Source organism: Myzus persicae, unplaced genomic scaffold (genome assembly GCF_001856785.1).
Source record: "Myzus persicae strain clone G006 unplaced genomic scaffold, MPER_G0061.0, whole genome shotgun sequence".
In the NCBI taxonomy this organism is placed as follows: Eukaryota; Metazoa; Arthropoda; class Insecta; order Hemiptera; family Aphididae; genus Myzus; species Myzus persicae.
In genome coordinates, this window is record NW_019101938.1 from 85,144 (window position 1) to 109,944 (window position 24,801).

Below are 24,801 nucleotides of genomic sequence, written 5' to 3' on the forward strand. Positions count from 1 at the left end.
GGATTCACAACTACGTTACAACTGGTAACCATATTGGTTTTTATGTTGAGCTGTAGACAATTCTTGGAACACTCAATTGCAATTTGGTCTGTTACATGTACCAAACAATTAACGCATCAGAAGAAAAAAAAATCTGTAAGTACGCCTCGAATATAATAATAATAAAAAGTCAGTTGCGTTTAAACTTTTATATTTCTTGGAGAAAAAAGGTACATTTTTGGTAGGTAACTTGCTTAGTTGGAACAAATATACTTTGGAACAAATATATTGTGGAACAAAAAGCAGTGATCCCGGTCGCGGTCTCGCTATCAGTAGCATGTGTACACAACAAAGTTTTCGTGTTTATGGTTTACCACCCGCAAGTTACAACGGAACACGGGTTCGTTATTCTATACCGCATTAGTTGCCGAGTTTCATATTCGTAACAGATATTTGAGAATTTTACCGTTTTTGCTGTTTATGATTTTTTATTATTATTGACAATCACGTTGGTGGGTACTAAGTACGTATTTTGTAAATTCAATTTACATTCATGCGATTATGTTTGAGGTTTTAATATTGGGCAATTTGTTTTTTTTGATGTTTGTTCGGATTAGTTTTCACGCTCAGGGTCAATAATCGCCACACCAGTCGAAACATGGATAGGATTATTGAGATATCGTCAGTGTTTGTTGATCTATTTAACAGTTCGGCCGGCAACCAAGCCTCCACTGATGAAGCTGACTTGCCGATTCCTGTACAACTTCAGGAGATAACCGAAGATTATATACAGAAAATCTTGACTGCATGCTGTAGTCAACAAGCTGCAGGTATCCCAGGATTTCAGAGCGGATCAGTTGTTGGTTCATCGGGATTGCGCGTTAATGAGTTTAAGCCCAGTTAGTATAATAGCATCCAAATTACCAATAAAATTTAATTGTTTTTAATTCCAGGAATAGGTTAGTACAACAGTTTATAGACATTATTTTGTTTGAATTTTTTCAGATCTTGATTGGTTCAACTGTACAAAACCTTTATTATTCAATAAAGATTTAAAAGGCAAACTTGTTCTACTTGATTTTTTCACTTATTGTTGTGTGAATTGTTTGCATATACTACCTGTTCTACATAACTTACAACAGCGTTTTACGTGTGAAGATGGATTAGTAATTGTAAGTACTAATGTTAAATCATACTCAATACTCCTTATTTATAGAAAATTCTGTGAAAATTACAAAATACCTGAAAAGGTGGTACCTATCAAACATTTTTTGTTCCTTAGTTTGTATAATAAAATTGCGGGTAAAATATTTAAATTCAAATACCTTTTGAGTCCCATTTAAAATATACTAATTGAATCCATGTTTAAATATGCTATCTGAGTCCTGTTAAAGTTTATAAAAAGTAACATCTTCCTTCCCATTTAACTCGCCATCCCAGACGTAGGACTGTCTGTGGCCAAAAATGTCTACATGTAGTGTTAAATTATTTGTTTTCAAATGTTAATTTTGAAATAATTGTTTAATATATGTGACATATTATGTATAATTCAGTTGCTTAAAATATAATATAATAATTAATGTGTTTAATACTTATATACATAACTCAGTTTTACTTGTTTATAATTACATAAATGTTGGTAATAAGTTAATTTCTTATATTGGTAAAAACACATGAGGTAAACTTTGTGCTTATATTAGTTTTTTATTATACTTTATTAGTATATTTTTCGTTTACCAATTGTATTTGGATCAATAAGACATTAGTATATTTTTGTTAAAAACCCTGGACTTAACTAGGTATTTAATTTTTTTCCTAATAAAGAACTTAATTTGTATGCACCGCAATGTTCATTTAAATGGAGTTGAATAATTAGAAGATTGGACGTGCATTTATTAGTTCACTCTAGTAAATCTGGAAATATGTAACCTATAATTTATTGCTACTGGTTTTAAGCATTAATAATAATAAATAGGCATTTATGTACCTAATTGAAAATATAGTTTTACATTTTAACATTTTCAATTATTAGTTTATTCATTCATTTATTTATTTATTTATTTACTTATTTATTTATTTATTTATTTATGTTGTTAAAATTAGAAAACTGATGAAAAAATAAATAAAACCAAAATTCCAATTTATACCTATTATATGGTAAAGCTGCTAAAGTACTTATATATTATTTTTGTTTGACTAAGTTATCCAAAACTGAATTTTTTTATTTGAAGTGATTCAAAAATACAAATAACCTACAAAACAAATTTTAGAAATTATAAAAGTTTTAAGAAATGCAAAGGTTACAGGGTTACAGAAAGTAAAGATACTAGAGTAGATAATATACTAGAGCATAGAAATTAATGCCATTTCAAAGATTAGATTTATTAATAAGACCTTTAAGGATATTCACAAAAAAACTTGGAATAGCTGGGATTATTAATTAATTCAACATCTAATTTAAGTTTTTTATTGCATTTAAAAAACATCTATACTCTATCCCAAAAGAAATTAATCAGTTGGCAGCCAATTTATAATAATATGTTTTATATTATTTACAAATTTGTAATTTTTATTTCATGTTTTTAAAAAAAATGAATTATTTAGCACAATAATTAATTTATTAAAGATGATTTTGTATAATATATTACATAAATAATAATTCAATAATTACAATAATAATATAATATACAATATAAACTAGATTACATTTGGAATCTATATCTGTTCACATGAATGTATTAAGTATTCTAATATCTTGAATAATCTATAAAATACAAATAATATGTTATTAATAAATACATAATAAAAGTTGAAAAAATCAATACATTTCTACTTCTCAAAATTTAAGCATGAAAAAAAAAAAAAAAATTTTTACCACTGTTTTAGTTTTATATGTTATATCAAATTTTTATTTGCCACCAACAACTTAGTAATATTACATTTAAGCTTTAAAGCAATATTGAATTTGTCTAAATGTACTCTTACATTAAAGTCGGATCATGAACAAATGCTACCGAACAAACCTATAAAAACGGTTTAGCTTAACTCGAACAAGTGCATTTGTTTATGTTCGGGCTCTAATATACACTCACCTTACCTTAAGATGATATGGAAATCTATACACCTAGCTCTTATAATTTGTATTGAAAGCTTTATATTCACAATTTTGTTGTTTTTGTAATTCAGTTTAATTTTTAATTATGCAAAAATAAAGAAGTTCAATTATTTGAGTTTTAAAGAATTTAGATTTAATAGTATATGTAGTTATTTTCTTAAATTTAAATATTTTCATCATATGACATGAAAATGCAATTAATACAAGACAATTAAAAACAGCCAAATATTACATATAAGTTAGTCAAATGTTTAATTTTAAGTCTTTCAAAATAAAAAATTAACGGTATAAAAAAATGTAGATGTATTATAAAAATACATAAAATCATAGAATTTTCAGCTTTGCTTACGTGTTTGCTAGTTACATAAACAATTGTTAATTATTTTTACAGATTGGTGTGCATAGTGCAAAATTTCCTAATGAACAACAATCTTTAAATGTACATCATGCCATTGAAAAATATTCAATTGAACATTGTGTTGTAAATGATACAGATGGTACAATGTGGAATGATTTAGCTGTATGTTGTTGGCCTACTTTAGTACTCATTGGTAATATATAATTTATTATTTATCACCAAAAAAAAAAACATTTACATACAATAAACTATGTATAATTACCACAATTTAAGATATACAGGTTGCCCATAGACTTATACCGAAATGATTAAAGTTTGAAGACGAGATTGACTCACAGCCTTGGAAAAAGACGCTAGCGCTCTCTATTATCACAATTTAAATCATGAACTAATTATCAGTTATCACACTTAATAATTTGAATTTATGTCATAGATTCTATTCCACAATTTAAGATATATATAAATACTTTAAGTACTTTAGGTACTTATTACTTAGCCACATACAAAACTTTGTTATTTTGTATAACGTATGGTATTGTTTCCCCACTAGTCTTGAGATTTGAGACTTCAGTAGGATATCTTAAAACTATAAAAAAAATATAAATTAAAATTGGAAAAATATAATAAAATGAAGTGCTGCATACCTTGTTGTAACACACAATACAAAAGTAGTACTTTTGATATACCTAAAGGCTCTTTAGATTTGTGGGAAAATGCCCTAGGTATGAAATTAAAAGAAAATTTTCTCTTGTGCCAAAGGCATTTCAAGGAAGATGATATTGTTAGGATATGGGTATCTGGTACTGGACTTAAAAAAATATGTAGTATGTATATTAACCTAAACATTAAATTCAAAAATAACTTTGGTAGTTAATAAATAAATAGTAAATAACAAACAATAAATAATAAATAAATAGTGTAATGTAAATTGATTAATATTTTTACAATAAGATATGTTTGAAAAAAGCTAAACTTTGAGATGGAGCAATTCCCATAGTTTAGAGCAGTAAAAGATTTAGTAGTTCACCAACACTAAACCTGGTATAATTTTTACTTTAGAATTATGTTAACTAATATATCAATTTTTTTACAAGTACAAGTATAAAATTACTTTCTTATTTAGAACCCCATTAACAGTAATACTGATAAAAGTCTAACTAATGATCGTGACATGATGACAGACTATACATTTAACTCCAGTAGAAACTAATGATAATAAAGACACTACACCAGCTAATTTATCGAAAAAAAGAAATGTTTATTTTTATTTGATGGTTAAGAGGATGTGATACCTACATGTGTTGTCTCCGTCTTACAAGTGCCTGCCATACCAAATTTTACGCTCAGCAGAACATGTGTAGCTCCGTTAGTTTAAAAATTAGTGCAAATTGACCTCTTATAAAATCTAAAGGTAAGATTATTATCTAGTCAACCTCATAGGTTTTTTATTATATTTTAATTTTAACGCGAGTTATGAGTATTTTAAGATGTATAAAAAATTTACAAGATTTTATATATCAATCTTTGGTGCTCTTGTGGCACGGGCTAATTATTTTCAATCATTTCCAAACTTTGCATAACTCATTTTTATCACTATCCAAACGACTTTGGGTGGTTTTATCTGAATAAAACAGAGATCGGAAAATAAGGACCACCCTAAAGCACATAAAATAGCAATAAAATATATCATTATTTCATTTATTCTGTGTTTGAATATTAAAAAATGTTCTCTAATATTTTAAATTTAAAAATAGCCTAAATTAAACTTAAAAGAAAAGATCGATAAAATAATACAGGATGAATGTTGGGATTTAGATGATTTTCTTTTAGACCACAATTATGCAGATTCCATAGTGTTTGATTGCATTGTTTATTTTTTGGCTGTGTTCAAATATACAATGATAATATTTTTAATATAATAATTACCTATACCTGATTTCTTAAATTAAATATCTTAATAGATATATTGCTAGAAGATTAGTTAATAAAACTGAGTGTGAAATGTGCATTGAAAGTTTAAAATGTTTGAGCACATCAGGTCATATTGGTGAAAAAGCAGATTTAGTACAAGCTAAAACAAAGGGGTATCTTACTTACCCAGATAGCAACTTGTATACAATTATAAAGCAGCTTGAAGAATGTTTTGTTTTAAATGCAAGTTCAAATGATGTCTTTGAAAATACCTGTAACGAGTTCTTCGCAAGGAATTTAAATATTAAATTCAATTGCACCATTTGTGAACACCAAAAAGAAATGCTAACCAATATATTTTCTTAGTACATTACAATGTGCATAAGGCAATACATCTTTATGCAAAATCAGGCAAATAAAAAACAGTGTCAAACAAAAAAAATTATTAAAATTGGTTAAATCTTAATTAGGTAAGTAATAATTAGGTAGCTGATAAATTTGTAAATTGTGTATAAATTATTTAGTTCATAAATAAACATATTGGTTGTAACTTGTATTATAGCTTAAATATTATAATAAAATAATAAAATCTATATAATTTACATTATAATATTATATTACTGTTACACTAGTACAGCTTGAAAGCAGACCTCAATAAAATGTTTGGAAAATTATAATATAAATTATAAGATAAAATTGTAAAATTAAATTAGTAAAAAGAATTACAACATTTAAAATAGAAAATTTAAAATTCAGCAAGCTCCAGGCAGCTGGCAGCGACATGGTTATTAACTTTTCTCTCACAGGGAGCGCTTGCTGTAATTTCCAGCATCATGAAGAACTCAATTTGGTACTCACCTTAGCATATACCGATGGGCAACCTGTATATCTTAAATCGTGATAATTACTAGAAAAAAAATGTTTTGTTAATAAATAATTGTGATCTTAATTTTTTTTAAAGGACCTAATGGTGAACCCATGCTTGTGGTTCAAGGTGAAGAATTTCACTCACAACTATTGCCTACATTTATTGAAACAGCTTTACAAATTCTCCGTCAAGCATCCATGATAAGCTCACATAATATACCAGAAATTGTTCCAGGCCGTACAACTTTACAGTCATTAACTACAGGTAAACAGACATCTACTTCAAAACAACATCTACTTTATCCCGGTAAGGTGTTTGCATACACTAAAAAATTGAAGAAGAGGAAGAATAATGGCAATGAAACTGTAAACAGTTCTAATTTAAATAACCGACATCATGGTAAAATATTAATAGCGATTGCTGATAGTGGTCACCATAGAATAGTGGTTTGTACACTTCAAGGACGTGTAAAGGTAATATATTCATACCATTATAATATAATGATTTATTAATAGTAAAAAATAAAAATATTAACTACATGAAATAATTTTTTTTAATTTTTAAACAGCATGTTATTGGTGGCGGTGGAATTGGTCTCTTTCCATCTACTACTAAAAAAGGATTTAAAGATGGAAATTTCACAGAAGCTTTATTTCACAGTCCTCAAGGCATATGCTTCCAAAATTCTCATATTCTATTTGTGTGTGACACAGAAAATCATGCTATTCGTATGGTAAGCCTTCCATGGAGATTTTTGATTTTTCTAACATATTTAAAATTAAAAAGTATGTTTACCAAATCTATTTTACTTACAGATTGATTTAAAAGAAAAAACTGTTAAAACTGTAGCTGGCAATGGGAAAAAAGGCCATGATAAATATGGAGGGCAAATGTGGAATTCTCAAATTCTAAATACCCCCTGGGATGTAGTATATTACAAACGTAAAGCACGCCCTCAATATCAACAACAATATACACCACAACCATATACACCAAATCAAAACTTTCAACAACAGCAACAGTCTACATCTGTACCCACACCATCTCCAGTGCGCTGTTTGTTGATTGCCATGGCTGGTTTGCATCAAATATGGGCTCTTTATTTAGATAAGACAAGTACTAGTACTTGCTCAAGCATGAAATCAAAGTAAGAATCATCATATAATATTTAATTGGATCTACTACTTTATAATTATATGATACTAGTTACAAGTGTATTATGAATTTATAAACTATAATTATCCTATACCCTACCTGATACACGCAAATAACAAAATAAGTATCTTGTTATTTTGCGTGCCTATTTTATTTACTGTTCATGTAATTGTCATATATTATAATCATAGTTCTAATAAGAACATTGAACATCATTATAATTCATATGAATGTATCAATTCCTTCCCCCTCTCCCAAACATGACCAAATTACGCTACTGATACACACAGAACCCTCAGCTTGAAACAATTTCCAAATTCATTATTGATGTTGTATTTTTCTTTCCAATTTGAAAATTTTTAGTTCAATTAATTTATTTTATCCATTAATTTTTAAATTAACAAAGTTTAAAAAAATGTATTGGTTGAATTTTAACTTAATTTAACTTGCCCAGGCTTGATATACACAAGTGTATCCTTTTATTGTGTATGAACTGTGTCTGGAGTGTATTTTTGTGTCACTATCAAACTAAAAATGAAGTAAATACTAGTAATAAATATACATAATGATTATTTTATTTAAAAATACATACATATTTTTTAATTTTAATACATTTGTACCCATTTATTACCCATTTACAAAAAAGTCTTCAACACAGAACCATTTTAAAGAATACTCGATATGTTATGTAGATTTTGCAAAAAAAAACATAATAATATTAGGAATAAAAAAAATGTACTTAAATTGTTGCTTTACAAATTATTTTTTTATATATTTTACAACACATTATTTGTTTATTTGTTTTAGTATAGATAATTTTTTTTTTTGATTAAAAATAAATTGAATGTTATAAAAATAAATTCAACTTTTAGATGGTGTTCCAAAGGATTGTGCACTATGGTGGCAGGAACAGGCAAAGAAGAAAATAGAAATAATTCTTACAATGGCCAACGCGCTTCTTTTGCTCAACCTTCTGGATTGTGTTTAACTAAGCCATCGTCTCGTATTGGGTCTGCATCAAATGGGGCCGATCCTTCTTTATACATTGCTGATAGTGAAAGTTCATCCGTCAGGCGTATGTATTTAGATTCAATGGGAAAATATAGGGTACTGAATGTAGCTGGCGGAAGTCCTGATCCAACCGTAAGTTGTTACAAATATTGTATTGAAAATTTGTTTGAAGTTAATATTGAGTAGCCTTATTTAAATAATTGTATGTATATTATATTACCCAAGAGCAAACTGGAGAGAAATAGCTGAAAACAGAACAAGGTGGAGAGAAATTTGTTTTACGGGGTGGTCTTAAAAGGCCGGACCTCCCCCCCCCTCTCCTCCCCCAAAAAAAAATGTATATTATATTACAATTTTGTACCTACATTAGTTTAAGCATTGATTTTATAATATACAGATAAGCCATTCTATTGTTTATTGTGGCAGCGGCTAATTGCATTCAGCCGTTAGACGTCGCTGTGTTCGACTGCATTCAAGAGGGGTAAACATAGGATGGGTGCTGTTTTGCTATACGCGTACTACGATAGGCGATAACGTACTGCGATTCTATTTTTAGTATTTGTTTTGATCGATGATATATTTTTCTCTGACGACAAACACAACAGTGTTTTGGATAATTGAATCAATTGAGTGCTAGTCGCGTTACGTGATAAATAATAATGTACCAAATTTGTAAAATATAATATTATCATTGATTTTATGGAATATAAAAAATATTCATTTTACTGTACTTCATTTAATAAAACTGTTTCCACATCCACAGTTACATACACGGCAACTTCGGGTCCATATTTAAAAGAGGAAAAAAAAACATTTGTTACTCAGATATTAAGGAAACATACTACATTGACAAAAATAACAAAAAAAGCAGAGCATTATTAAAAATAACCGATACGCACATAAATCCAAATTCATTTCAAAAAATGAGGGTAAAATTTGCTGTTCAAGTACTAAGCCACACTATGGCTTCAACAATTCGTACTTGTGTCTCTACAAACGAATTAACTAGTGAAACAGCTTCAGATACAGCAGACTTTGTAGATTTTATGAACAGGCTTTTTGATTGTTTGAATAGCAGATCTTTATATAGTAAAAATATTTATAACTGTGCTTTGTCCGATACAAATTGTGTAAAACAATTTTTGATAAATGCGTCCTCGTATTTTGTTGACATGTACAAGTTGTCTAAAAAAGAAAAAATCACTCGACCTCCGTGTTTTAATGGGTTTACTCAAACCATAAATGGTGTGCTACAGTTTTTTGAAGATGAAAAAAAACATAACATTAGCTTCTTATTCACAAATCGCTTGAATCAAGATGTACTTGAAAATTTGTTTTCAATTTTTCGACAGAAGGGGGGTTACAATAGAAATCCTACGTCAAGAGTTATAAGAACATCGTTTAGAAGCACAGCGATTTATTCGTTGGTTTGTACTTCAAAGGGTACAAATTGTGAACAGAATTTAGACACAGAAGTAGATTATACAATACACATAAATAACCAACAATCTAGCATTACATGTTCAGATAACAACATAGACTTAAGTGACACAGAATCTTTATCGTCGTCGTCATCTAATGATTCACATAATAATTTAAATAAAGATAAAGAAAATGTAGAAGTAACACTGGAGGACTGCACTGTTGTTTATTTTGCTGGGTATTTAGCACATATTTGCTTAAACAATTTTAATTGTAATAGTTGTAAATTACAGTTAATAACTGACACCGATATTAATAATAAAGATCAATTATTTATAATTAATAAAAATTTTGAAAATATTAAAACAAATGGTCTTAAATCTCAATCAAAAAAACTTGTGGAACTTGTTATTTGTGCGATTGATATATTTGAAGATAAATTTGGCAAAGTTCAACATAAAAAAAATATTAAAAAAATATTTATGACATGGTTTAAACGTCGTAACTTAATAAAACATTGGCTCCATGAAAATAAAGAATGCGCAGACCACAAACTCTTCATTTTAGACAAATTATTGACTTGTAAAATATTTAAGAAATGCAAAGATCATTCAATAACAACAAGACAGTCGAAATTAACTAAGTTAAAAATTTTATCTCATGTATAGTATTATTAATGAAATAAATTATTTAATATTATTATATTAATATCTATATATGATTATTTTTATACTTGTCGTATTGGTTTGGTTTAAAACATTTCATAGTATATTTTATAGTACAGTAATAATTTAATAATTAATATTATAGTAATTGGTGATTTAAATAATATATTTAATATTTATTATTTCATTTCAATATTATATCAAACGGAAAAAGCCTATCCAAACCGGTTTTATAATAATCTAATCTAAGAAAGCCAACACCGTCGGCCGCCGCGCGTCGTGAATAATAATATTATTTTATCGACTATAAATAACGCTATGCGATCTATCGGATTTTTGCTTTACTATTATTCATGTTTCTAAATCAACAGCCGTATGGCTTATCTGTATATTATAAAATCAATGGTTTAAGCTTCTCTAAATCTAAGGACACTAATTTTATCAGTAATATACATATATTTTACAGGATCTTTTCAGCTATGGTGACATTGATGGTGGAGCTGGTGCCAATTCACGTCTCCAACATCCTATGGACGTTGCATGGAATTATAAACGCAACATTCTGTATGTAGCCGATTCATACAATCATAAAATTAAATATGTTACTGGATTGTCGGACAGTCATAAACAAAGTCATTATAATAACGGTGGTGGCAACACAACAACTGGTGGCATTCCTGGCTCTACGGGTGGATCTGTACACACATTACCATTACCTGTTAAGGTGTGTCTCATTTAGTCATTTATAATAAAAATAATTTCTATAATAACTAAATATTTTCAGTCCCGCCAGGCTTTTTAAATTGAATCTTTACTTTCTGCGTTGAATTTATTTAATATTGGTTAAAAATTTTTTTAATTAAATAATATCAAATATACCAATATAAAGTGAATTTATGATAAAATAACAATATTATATTGACCATAACGCAATCTTTCATTTTTGAATAACATTGTTATTATTATTTAAAGATAACATTAAAATCATTAATTAATATTTTATAAAATGTAATATACAAAGAGCATAAAGTAGATAATATTAATTACATAATTATTTTTTTATAGTTGAATGAACCTAATGGATTGCATTTTATTGAAAACCCTCAAGATGGATCCAGTCTGTTATTGATTGCTGATACAAATAATCATTCTGTTTGGGTGTATAATTTTGATACTTATGTTATTAAAAAGGTAAAATAATTCACATTAAGTTTAACAAACATATCTAAATATCTTATCGTCTATCATAACTTATCTTAACTATATTTTGAATTTTTATATTGATAGTAATATTAGTTATTAATTTTTTTCCATTTTCATTATTAGCTTCAATTGGAATTTCCAAAAATTCTAGAATCATCACCATCAAATGTGGTTGGAACAGCCCAAATTAGATTAAATAGACGGACTGGTGGGCAACTTATGTTACGTGGACGTGTTATCCTAGGATGCAGTTCTGGAACTGAAGTGTCACAAACTTTAGAAGATCAACCACATTTGAATTGGACCCTTCAACTACCAGGTATATTTAATCAAATAAATCAAATTATTTATTTCACAATAACTTATATTTTTAGTCAAGTCAGATAAAATAAAGTGAAGTATGCAGACATTTGAATTTAAGTGTAGGGGAATTACATACTAAAATTTATAATCTGAATAATGAAACATAAAATAAATATTGCCACTAATAAGGTTAGTACCAGGGCATATATTTATTTTTTATACAATGTACATCATATATGTACTTATTTATTTAATGGATACATTTCTTTTGAATAAAAAAAAATATATAACAATGGGTAATTTTTAAGTAAATTCTCTTGATACAAACTTAAGTGTAAAATGTTTAAAAACATATGTAAATATGCCTGCATACTCCTATATTTTAGTTGTGTTACTAATGTTTTTGATTTATAAATCAATATATTTTCAGTACTGAAAAGTGTATAATAATAATTATTTGAATATTTTAATAAATTTGATAACATTCTGTGTTTGATAAAATATCTATAATTTAGATTCAACTTGGGAATCAAAAGAAATTAAATCAAATACCTCCATATCAACTTCAGTAGGAGCAGCAGCTGATTTTAAGTACTTAATTCGTATACCAAAACAAGAATGGGAAGAAGATAAAAATGATGAAAATACTGATGATTTAACATCTAGAGATGGAAACAGGCGGTGGAATGATAAATATAATCCAGATATTGAAAATGAATCAGATGAAGATTCAGAAGATGAATCTGACGATGAAGAGGAAATTGTTATATTAAGATGTCAAACAAGTGTCTGTCAAGATGATGATAAATGTGTTCCTGTAGAATTTGATTTTGTGGTGCGTGTTCGATATGGTGATGAAGAAAATACTCCTCAAGCGGCTGATACCTATTTCCCTTACACTCTACCGTACAATAAAAGTGGCAAAAAATTATTAAATAGAGCATCTTCTGAGATTGATTCTCTTGCTTCAACTAATGACTCACCAATGGAATTGGTAAATAATGTATCTGCTTCAACAACTTCTGCTACTTCAAATGATTAATATAATTTAATAAATATTATATTTACAATTTTAGTCTTAAATTAAATATTAATAAATACTTAACAAATCATTTTTCAAATCAATTTTAATTTAACATAACTGTTTTATGTGATTTTATAATTATAATATGAATATATTATACATTACCTTCTGTTGAATAAATATTATGAGCTTTGTATTTATTTATGCATAACATTGAATTATTGTAAATGTTACGATTTATTAGAGATATCTATAGATTGTACATTATTTTTGATTCTTAAATTCTTAGTTAATGACCTTCATTTATATCATAAAAAATGGGAGTTATTTTTAATGTTTTTATTGATGAAATATTTTTCAATTATTTCTATGATTCCAATGAATATTTAAAAAATTAACTGTAGATATCAGTAAGTTAAGAATTAGGTGTATTATTTTTATTTTTTTGTCGTTTAAATTGTGCATAGATAATTAACATACAAAACTAAAATAATGAATGTTGCATGTATTATTTATTGATTAATAATGAAATATCTTTTTAGAATAAAACTGAATTTTTAGCAATAAGACATCTAATGTATATAATTTTTTTGATTATTTCTATAGGTAATCAAACATCACGTTATATGCATATTCCAACATATCTTATTAAAGATAAATTATATTAATATAAATGAGAAGTGCATACTGTGTTATATGTGTATTTTTAGTGTATTTTTCACATATACAATATTATAACACATTTTCTAGAAATTGGATGATCAAATATTATTTTACATAAATGTGTTGGTGAGCAATTGTCTTTCAATTACATTCGATAAGTCCTTAGCCTTATGATAATGTAAATTATATAGCCTCTAATATCATTCACCAACATTTTTAGAATATAACACTCACACAGCTATGTTTGTAGGTTTTGTATTTACCAACTACATTACCTCTTAGTTATTCAAATCAACATCTTTATTTTTGTTTTTAAATCTAATTTATCATTTTAAGTAATGTTTTTATTATTTTATGTTTACATTTTAAGTACATAGCTGATATTTATGTTTTGTAATACTTTATTCATAACCATATTTTAACATAATAATTAATATTGAGTCTTTAATTCATATCTGTAATAAAAAAAAACACTAATAGAGTAGTTATATTTAAATAACAACACACTAGATGGTCACTATACACTTTATTCGCATAAGGTTTTCAGGCTTCTTTAAATGTTCATCATTATTACCTTTAAGATAACAACTTACGAGTTATATGCCTATTAAAATATATTATGTGCATAAGACTTAGTGCTTTCCTCTCAGGGCCCCTTAAATTGGTTGTTTCATTGCACACACATACCTTTTTTTTCAAAATGAAATAACACTACAGAATTTGTTTTCCAGTGACAAAAAATTCATACTTCAATATACTTTCTCCATTCATTATTTTATTTTATTAATCTAATTAGAAAATTACGTTTGACTTTATTATAAAAGTGTACATTGTACATTCTAAACAATCAAACCCACTTCTGGCCCACCAATTGCAGCAAATAATTTTTAAAATTGGGGGGGAAGTAGGTAATCACTTTGGCTCAGCTGTACACCAGATATTGAGTGAACCTCAAAATTCAGAAGTAAATCATTGTAATGTAGGTACTAATGTACATACTATGAATGTGTCAAATTTAAATTCAATGATACATTATTGCATACAAAAAAATTATTCTGAGCGAATATGGTCTGTTGGCCTACATCACTATTTACCAAGTTAATATTATAATATTATTGCTATAAAAGTAATGTATTTTACAATAATTAATATCAGTAACGTATTTGGGGGTAGGTCTAAAGGTTCTGACCGCCCCTCCCCTCCAGAACCCTCCAAAAAAACTATAACTACAGATATTGAAACATTAATTTGATATTATATTATAATACTAAGTAGATGATATGAGATGATATGTATACAAAAACATTAAATATAACAATAAATAAATAACAATTTTCTTATACCAATACCTATAGAATGTGAGAAAAAAAATGTTATACCCCCCCCCCCTTCACGGGAAAAAGCTTAAAAATAAACCACAGAGTAATATTATTGAGTGCGCATAAAATATAATAATGAAGTAACTATTTTAAAAGTTTTAAGTACTCACCCATATATTATTATAAATTAGCTAGGTACTACCTACTTTAAATAACCAAAACAGGTCTATAAATATCTTATTTTGTTCAAATGTTCACTTAAAATGGATATCTGGAATCTTGCGTTAAATTTTCAACTCGTATAGCTATAAAAATTGAACATTTTATACATTTTTAATTATAAAACAATTTGCACATTTCAATTTTGATAAAAATTGTGAACATTTGAACTTAAAATGATAATAAAATAATGTTGTGCATGTGTGTTCTTAAAAATGTTTAATAGCTAGATAGCTAGAATGAAAACATAATATAGAGAATATTGTATTACATTTTGTTTAAACTTTTTGACCCAGTAAAAATATAAAGTCTATACCTAAATATAGTTTTAAAAGAGTCAATATATTATCATGTAGGTATAGAAAATGTTTACACAAACATTTTATAAAAATATCAATTATCTACGAGTCTACGACTATTTGTTTTTGATGAGTAGGACCACCAAAAAAACAAAATCGATTTTGTCAAACATCGCATGTTGTACGTATACATACTAATTACTGATATACTACTACTACTACATACCTAGTAGTATAGTACATACTACTTACCTGTCAAACCTACATTCATTTTAGTATATTATATTTACTAATTACTATTATTCAATAGAGGTACTATGCAGTCAGCATTCATACAGTATTATTATTTATAATTATTAATTCTGTCAACTTTTTTCGACTTAAGTTGTCTGACGGAAATACTGAATTTTGTTAGGGAATACAATGAAGCGCGTCGAGCAGTATATGAGATCCAGGTTGCTTCCGATAGAAAAACTGAATCAATCAACTTTTCTTTTTTTTAAATTTAATTTAACGAAATGAACAACAATAATATTATAATTAATAAAAATAATAATAATAATAAAATATTATTAAAAAAATGACACTTACATATTATACTATTATAGTACAGGCATTACTGCATTAGTATGCAATGGGTTGAATCATTGGAAAAAAATTGCATTTGGTGATGGCATTGTGTGTATAAAATAAACACTTAAAAAGTTTCAAGTAGTAAGTACCCACGAATAATATTTTTATAAACTACAACAAAATAACTAAAATTGTTATCCTTTTTTAAAATATATAATTTTATATATTAAAATAATATATAAAAATTTGATATTAAAATTATGAAAAGAAACTGCGTCAGTGCGTTCATGTTATATTCATTATATTTTTTGTTACATTATGAACTACTTATGAAAAACCTCATTATAAATGTTCAATCCCTAACAAATAAAAAAATTGAACACTTTATACATTCTTAAATAATTTGTACATTTTTGATATTTTGATAAAATTTGAACTTAAATACTTATAAAAAGTAATCGTGCTTATGACGTATCTCTTTAATATTTTTCATCTGATATTATAACAGCTAGTGAGGAACCTTGTATTAAATTGTATGTACACTTTTTAACCCAAAGACATTTTTGTATCAATATTTATGTAAATTATGATTATAAATAGATCAAAAAATTCAAAATATTTTGTATGCGTATAAAAAATGTTATTATAAATATTCAGCGAACATTTCATATTTTCATGTATCTACGGTTTTTTTTTAAGGTTACACCAAAAATCAAAATCCATATTGTTAATATCTGGTTTTGAGAAAAATCTCCATTTTTCTTTATCTTTTTTTTTGTTTTTCCCAACGTTTTTGAAAACTAATGGGAATTTTTTATTTTTGACATTACGTATCAACTAAATTCACTTTCCTACCAGAAAACATGCTAAAGTAGAAAATTAAAGCACTTTAGTGCCTCGAAAGGTGATGACAGACAAACAAAAAAAAAAACATTCATCATTATAAAACCAATACATTTATCATGCCTCCGCCCAGAATTTAAAAATGGGGTGACCATGCCAGGTGAATCAGCCAGCACCCTTTATTATATACATAAATACATAATATTATTATTAAAATGAGTACGTTTATATCATGTACGCCTATAATCTATATACTGTAAAAATATTGTATTTATAAATTATAAGTAAACATTCACTTTTATTTCAAAATAGAGAATTGTAGTATGCAACTTCAAATATTTACTACTAAAATATGTTTAAATAATTATAATCTTATTAAAAAAACACCAACATAGTATGCTACGCGATATTTTTGCTCTACGAAGGAGTTCCTCTAAATAATAAATTTTTTTTGTTGATAAGTAACCATGGCAACGAAAACCTCACGAAAAATCTGTCAAAAATAAAAGCTGTAGATCAGCCCAAAAAATATTGTTTTATGTTAAAAAAAAAAGCCTTTAGTTATACTCTGTCACATGGACTGATGTTTGCGGTACAATTTGTTTCGTCGCTTAGGTCACTGTAACAGATAGATTACAAATTTGAACTCAATGGTTAATAACTACATAGAACTGTGTCAAAAGTAAAAGGAACGCTGGAAGTGAAATAGATTAATTCAATATTAAGAAAACATTTAATATATTATTTATTTATTATGCATACTTCATAATATTATTATTACTATTTTCCACATTCAAATAATATTACATAAATATAAGTTATTGAGAAGTCAACAGCTTAGCAGTTTGGTAAGCTAACGTTTTAGCAGCATTTAGGAAACTGTGTGAAGGAAACATTGTGAACGCATATTAATAACGTTAAAATATAATTTTATCGTATAATATCGTTTATAACGCGAATGATCGGCATACAAGTAACAGGAACATATGTAGTGGTAGCCGTTGAACGAGAATCTACTGCAGCCGCTTGCAACGACACCGCCACCGACGACAAACTGAGGAAAAGTATCGCTACTTCATGCGACCCTGGTACAACCGAGTTAGTTTCGACTTCATTTCGACGAAATTTAAACGTGGATTTGGTGGATTTGGTCCTCGCAAATCATCATCGACCGCGTTCGGCGATTTTATGATTCCTGAAGTGTGTAACAATAGTGACTACTATGAGTACTAGTGATGACTATGTGCGTACTTAGTATTTTTCAGTACTTTTTGCCGTGCGGCAGACTGCTGATCGGCAACTGTGTTCAACTACGCTCTCCGATTGGTCGATTCCCGCCAAATTCGTTATTACTTCTAATTCTCTAATTTACTCGTAATTCTATCATTACGGAGGCCTATCGATCGTAGGAATCATTTATAAATTATAATTGAGAACATTATTACCAGTATCATACCATTAAAAGATAGAAATTTTATGTATTGGTGTATTGTGTACACAAATTAATATTTATTAAAATTTGATAATACCATATTCATTTGTGTTCAAAAGTTTATCGAGTACAGTATTTGGGTACCATGGATCAAAAATAAGGCAAATGAAAGAAAACAACAACTAATGACAAATGGATGTCAAAATTAATCAACACAAATTGTATTAAAATATTGAAATATTTCATGAAATTTTTAAACACTGGGTTCAAGTCACTAATAAAATGCAAACTACAATATACTAAATAATCTTAATTCATAAATCTAAGTGCAAAAGATGTTTTACAGAGAAAAACGGAAAAAGTTTCGGAAACTCAATATTACATTTTAATTTTGTTTTAACATTAAAATATCAAAATAATAAAATCCAACATCTTAAATTATGAAATTCAATTATCAAGGCTCCGATGAGCGAAATTCCGAAATCTCCAAAACTAAAATTTCAAAGTTTTGAAGTCCAAAATTTTGAAAATTCAAAACGTTTTCATAATATTCAGGGAACATAATATACACTACGATAATTTGCATTATGTGGGCCGTTCCCGGTGGTACTGCAATACCGGGTCAACCCGCGGTGGAGCAGAAGCCAGCCCCAAAATCTCCACCAATTTTGAAGGTAATCCGCTGTCTGTTTCTACACAAACTTATGTTTTCTTTTGTTTAATAATTTTAAAATACGAGCAAGTTTAAAAATAATCGTTTGAATACAATATGATCAGTATCGTTTCGAAGGAATTACAACAAATGACATTTCAACATAAACGAAAATTCGACGACGGCGGCCAACGATATCCGGCACCTCCACCGTCGCGGTCGATGGGAATATTACCTACTGTAAAAAAAACAATGTTTTTCTTTATAAAATAATTGTAGGCTGTAGCATTATAAAATGAAACTATATAGCTCAAAATGAATCATGTTTTTACATTTATAAGTTATGTAGTTACTGATTCTATGTTATACACTTAATACCTCAGTACTGGCTATATAAGTTATAGTTTATAGGTACACACTATACGTTTTTACATTTGCAAACAATATTACATAATATGTAATTGTTTAGTTTTTTTTTTTATTGTCGTTGCCTCCTAAAACCACTACATTTTTAAAAATTTTATTTTTGAAATTTGCACATTTATGATTTCATACTTAATTTCATTTCCTTATTTTGTTATACGATGACCGAAAAATGTGTGGTATTTGCCTATCTTTTTGTCATCGAAATGAAAAGTGCGCGGTTTTCGAGTGGAACCTTTATTGTAAACTTTGTAGATGTTATTGTTAACTCCGTCAAAATACCGGTTTTATAAAAATGTAATACCTAATCATTTTTTGCGAGGGTCAAGAAGGCCTGTGTAAATTCCACCGATTGCTACAATTTTAAACTCTTTTTTCATAAATTCTCACTAGTACTTTTTTAACACTTGGAAAAAATGTAAATTTCTCCGGTTACACGTTGGAACACCTCAAAAACCATATCAATTCCACTGGTGTTTGTTGCCTGTAATCGAAGTAACGTGTTTTACAGGTAAAAAAAGTATCGGTGGAATTTACAATCGCCCATTTTCGTTTAAGTGTATTACGTTATACTTGGTATGACTTATTACCTACCCTCAATAAAAACGAGCTCTATTTTTCAAAAACACCAACACGTATAAAGTTGTCTATTCCTACACGAATTAAGAATTTGTTTTTCTTTTATTCAATTGATGTAAAATATAGACGAGTTTGCAAATAACCGTTTGAATACAATGCGATCAGTATCGTATAGCTATAGAATTATAACAAACTAAGTTTAGACATTCGAAAATTTGAGGACGTTGGTAATCGGGAATGTTATGTCTCATGTGTAATGACTAATGACGACAAGCCACAAGCGCACCGAGTCTATATGTCGAGGGCTACGGTGTACCAATAGTGCCTTCTTGTTGTCCATATCTGTACAATATTCCTGATGCTACTTTAAACTGTATAATGTGAGAAATTTAAGTAACATAGTTGTTCTTTTTTTAAATAATTTTTACATTACACAAATGAAATATTTTACATTTATAAATTGTAAGTAGGTAGTTATAACAGATTCAATATTATGTACCTCACCTTACTAACTTGCATACAGCTATTAAAGTCCATACTCGTATTTTGCATACGCGTAGGAAGGAAAAAATGTATATTATTAACCAATTAATCAGTTATTAATCGTGATGCAATTCGTGATGCAATTCGAAAATCAAAGATGCAACTCGGATATCGCAATTTATATTTTCGTATTTTGGGTCGCAATTCGTATGCAGCTATTATTGTATATGTTTATGTTGGCGCATATAAATTCGACCGATTGTGAACTTTTTAAACCTTTTTTTAAAAATTCCACCGATACTTTTTTAGTATCTACCTGAGTAAAATGTAAGATCCACTGGTTTTTTTAACTTGTAATCTGTAGAGTCAGATAGGTAACGTGTTTTCTGATAAAAAAAAGTATCCACAATGCATTTACAATCACTTGTTTATTGCTTAAGTGTATTACTTTAAACTAGGTATGAATTATTATCTACTTTTCAACAGTTAAGATTGATATTTTGTAATTTAATATTAGCCAAAAACCCATATTGTCTATACTTTTATGCTGATCGACCGCGGCGTTAACAGTTCATCACTAACGATTATTTTATTTTTATACGAAATTCATTATTTCAGACTTCACCAATATTTACGAATACGTTTTAAATTGTTAAAGGCTCAGCCCCTTTGCCGAAGTAATTCGAAAAAAGTTCCGGCAGCGTCGTCGATACCTCAATGAAAAAAAGGTCTATAGCCCCCCCCTCCTCCCCCTATGTAAATTCATAATGCTACGACCATGTTGTCTCCATCTTACTTAATAACGCGTAATATTGTATAATCCAACTAAAGAAATTGTAACGTCTTGGGTAAGTAGGTATCACGATGTAGACAATACAGTGTATTACAGTGGACACTTCCTATCTTTTTGAGTAAGTATTTAATTTAGTGCATTTAATTAAAGAATTGTCCACCAAGAGCGCTGAAAAGGCAGATTTTGCTTTTTTGCTATTATGGCATATTATGTACCTCGACTTCAACCTGAATGTTTAAATTTGTACGCATTTTTAGTTTTTGAGCGTTCTACATCACTGTGATCACTACATGTCTATTGTCTACGTCAGCGTTTCTTAAACTGTGTTCCGTGGAACCCCAGGGTTCCGCGGAGGTCACTTCAGGGTTCCCCGAAACTTGTGGTTTTTTATTCAAAATTTTAAATTTTGACACATAATTATAACTTTTATTGCAAATATTCCTTACATAAAATGACGCATTGAAAGTATTGAAACAATGCAGTGGTTCTAATTGTCGAGCTGTAATAATTTATTGTTAAGAGCTCAATAAAAAAAAGCTAAAAAAAGTTGGGGGTCCACGTTGAAAGTGCACATAAAAAAGAGTTCCACGGATAAAAAAGTTTAAGAAACGCTGGTCTACGTATTAGTATATTACTGAATTAATCTACAATGTATTTCTTAAATATGTGACTTGTACCAATATTGTATCATACAAAACTTGAATACAATTTTCACTGCCATATTATTAATCTAATAATTCATTTATTCATTTTATTATTATGCAATACCGTAAAACCAGGTCTACGGAGTTATTGATCATTTACTAATAAATTGGTGTAAAATATTTATTACAATTTATATTTAAATTATTAAATTTAAGTACCTAATACCTATATAATATGTCACATTGTAATTGTTTTTATTATAAAACATCTGATTCATATAAATGTAATTTTTATTATGTAATTATATTAAAGTTACGTCTGAGATATTGTACATTGATAGAATCTATTACCCTTTGACTTTTGAAGTTGTCATACTTTTGCATGGACTAAGCTACACCCAAGCACAAAACATTTTTTTATAAAAATAAAAAATATACCTTTGAAATAGGTAGGTACATATTATTTTTCCGAGAAAAATGTTGAAAGTCCACCTCTGAGTCACAAATCATCATAAAATAAACAAAGTTATAAAACCTAATAATCATGGTGTGGTTTTACATAATATCTAAGAATTATAGAAATACACAAAAAAAATGTAGGTATAGGTTATTAATAATAATCATTAAAGTGTTAAGTGATTCAATTAAAATATTCACTACTTTCCTACTGTTCGCTACCTTTTGGCTGTAGACTTTAGTTATTAAGTACCTACCTAAGACCTAACATTAATAATTAGAGATACTAGGTGGACAGGTAGTAGTAGGTAGGTATATAGGGTTTAAGTTATAGAGTTATAGAGAATAAATTATTATGGAATCTGTTGTTTTTTACAACAAATTCCATTCCAACTTTGAACATGTAATAAAAATAATTGGTTGTGTCAATTTTTTTGAAACTAGGAACATAGATAGGATAATAAGTGGTTTATCTTATGGTAAAATGAAATTTTCATTGGATTTACAATTCAATATTGTATAAGCCGGTATTTATTGAAACAATTTTACATGAAAATAAATTGTATTCTAATAGTTCTAATTCCCTTAAATATTAGGAATTACGTTGAACATAAGATGGCACTAGTCTTTAGTCTCAATGTATGTTAAATTTTTTTTTTCTCCTGTAAAATTTGGTTTTTATGAATTTATATCTTTTCCGTGCCAACGTCTCAATTGTTCAGTGCTTAATTCAGGTTGGGCATTAACAAGTTAAAAAGTTAAGTTTTTTACAAATTTACATAATGAGTTAAATTTTTTACCATGTCATGAAGTAACTTATAAGTCAATTAATTTTATTTTCACATTCAGTTATTTTTTTACTTACGTTACAGATTTAAAATATATTCCATTATGTAAAAACAAAAATAATAATAATTGGAAGTATCAAATATTAATTATAAATATAATAACAAATAAGTAATGAATAATAATTTGTAGTAATGGTTATAATAAATTTATTTTGTATATAATTGTACATTTTAATGAATAAAGAATATTCAGACTATATTTCAAATTTAAGAATAAATTGTATTATTTGTTCATTTCTCTAGTTAAAATATCTTGTCAGTTGTCATATGAAAAAAAAAATGTTTTTAATTTAAAAATGAAAAATAATAGAATAATAGTTCTATAATTTGTTTGTAATTGAATTGAAATTTTTTTATTTGTTTGATTGATATAAGTGTGGCTAAATTTAAATAATTTACCGATGAAAAGGTATGACATAGTAACTATGTGATAATGATTTTCTAATTTAAGCATTTTATTTTTATTTTAACATGGTGTACAATAAATTGATGGTAAATATACATAATATTATAAAGTTAAACGTTTAATTTTTGTTATCTGCTAATTTTGTTGGGGTTTTTTTTTGTCGATTTCTACTGCGATTATTAATCGCCGATTATCAACGTTGAATGATAGGTGTCAATTTATTTTATATAGTTGTCTCGTGTGCCTGTACTCGTGTGTTACGTTGTATTTTCGCCGTTTATATAAATTTGTAAGTGATTAATTAATAAATTTACTTTTTTTCATATTTTGTTGTTTTTGTTGCATATTTTTAACGCATATTTAGCGATAGTTGAGGTCATATTATAGCGCATATTTATGCAATTTTAACTGCTATAAAATCCCAACCCTGCTCATAACCATATTGTCCTGCTCAAAATGGTTCGAATAAATAAAACTTAAAATAAATTATTGTAAGCTCTTATGCCTAAACTTATTTTTTCCTTTTTAAATACATGAATGATTGAGTGATATTTTAAAAATATATATATTTTTTTTATGTTTGTTTAAAATACCCCCTTTATACCCCTTTCCCTGGCTACGCCAATGGTCGCAAATATTGTTTTGGGAAATATATGCTACATGACACCCCTTATATCAATTAGCCTAGTTGTTAAATTAAAAATTAAAAATTAAAATAATTAAAAAATAATAAAATCAATTAACTGATTAGATATATATGTTACGGGCAAAGTGGAAAATTCGGGCAATGTATACAATGACCGGAAATTATACACAGTGACCGGGCATTGTATACAATGTCCGAGGTATATTGGGCAATGTAAATTGTGAAGTACTTATACAAATAATCTGCATAATATTATTTTACCTAATCAATGATATTATATACTAATAATTATTATACTCGTTTATATGATTATTTATATAAGAGTATTATAATTTTTTTTTAATCAATTAAATTTTAAATGTATTTAAAGGTAATGCAATAAAATATTATGTGCATAATGTTCAGTTATATGATATTATACATGAAGTTCATTTGTCAATTGGACATGGAGGTAGAAATAGAATGGAACACGAGATTAATAAAAAGTACAAAAATATAACTAGAGATGT

General features: G+C 27.6%; 1 protein-coding gene across 1 annotated transcript; it reads left to right on the forward strand.

Moving 5' to 3' along the window:
• The first annotated feature begins 318 nt into the window (after nucleotides 1-318).
• Nucleotides 319-13,532, forward strand: LOC111030820 (NHL repeat-containing protein 2). Its single transcript, XM_022310513.1, has 12 exons — nucleotides 319-502; nucleotides 597-878; nucleotides 985-1,151; nucleotides 3,486-3,645; nucleotides 6,325-6,704; nucleotides 6,800-6,964; nucleotides 7,047-7,378; nucleotides 8,259-8,529; nucleotides 10,951-11,208; nucleotides 11,550-11,675; nucleotides 11,811-12,006; nucleotides 12,506-13,532. Exons 2-12 carry the CDS (start codon nucleotides 638-640, stop codon nucleotides 13,030-13,032), a joined length of 2,823 nt encoding a protein of 940 aa, XP_022166205.1. The 5' UTR covers nucleotides 319-502; nucleotides 597-637; the 3' UTR covers nucleotides 13,033-13,532.
• Nucleotides 13,533-24,801: the final 11,269 nt, after the last annotated feature.

Coding starts and splice junctions, on each gene's coding strand:
- LOC111030820 (XM_022310513.1), top strand. CDS start 638: ATGGATAGGATTATTGAGATATCGTCAGTGTTTGTTGATCTATTTAAC. Junction 7,379..8,258: donor TGCTCAAGCATGAAATCAAA/GTAAGAATCATC, acceptor TTCAACTTTTAG/ATGGTGTTCCAAAGGATTGT. Junction 11,209..11,549: donor CATTACCATTACCTGTTAAG/GTGTGTCTCATT, acceptor ATTTTTTTATAG/TTGAATGAACCTAATGGATT.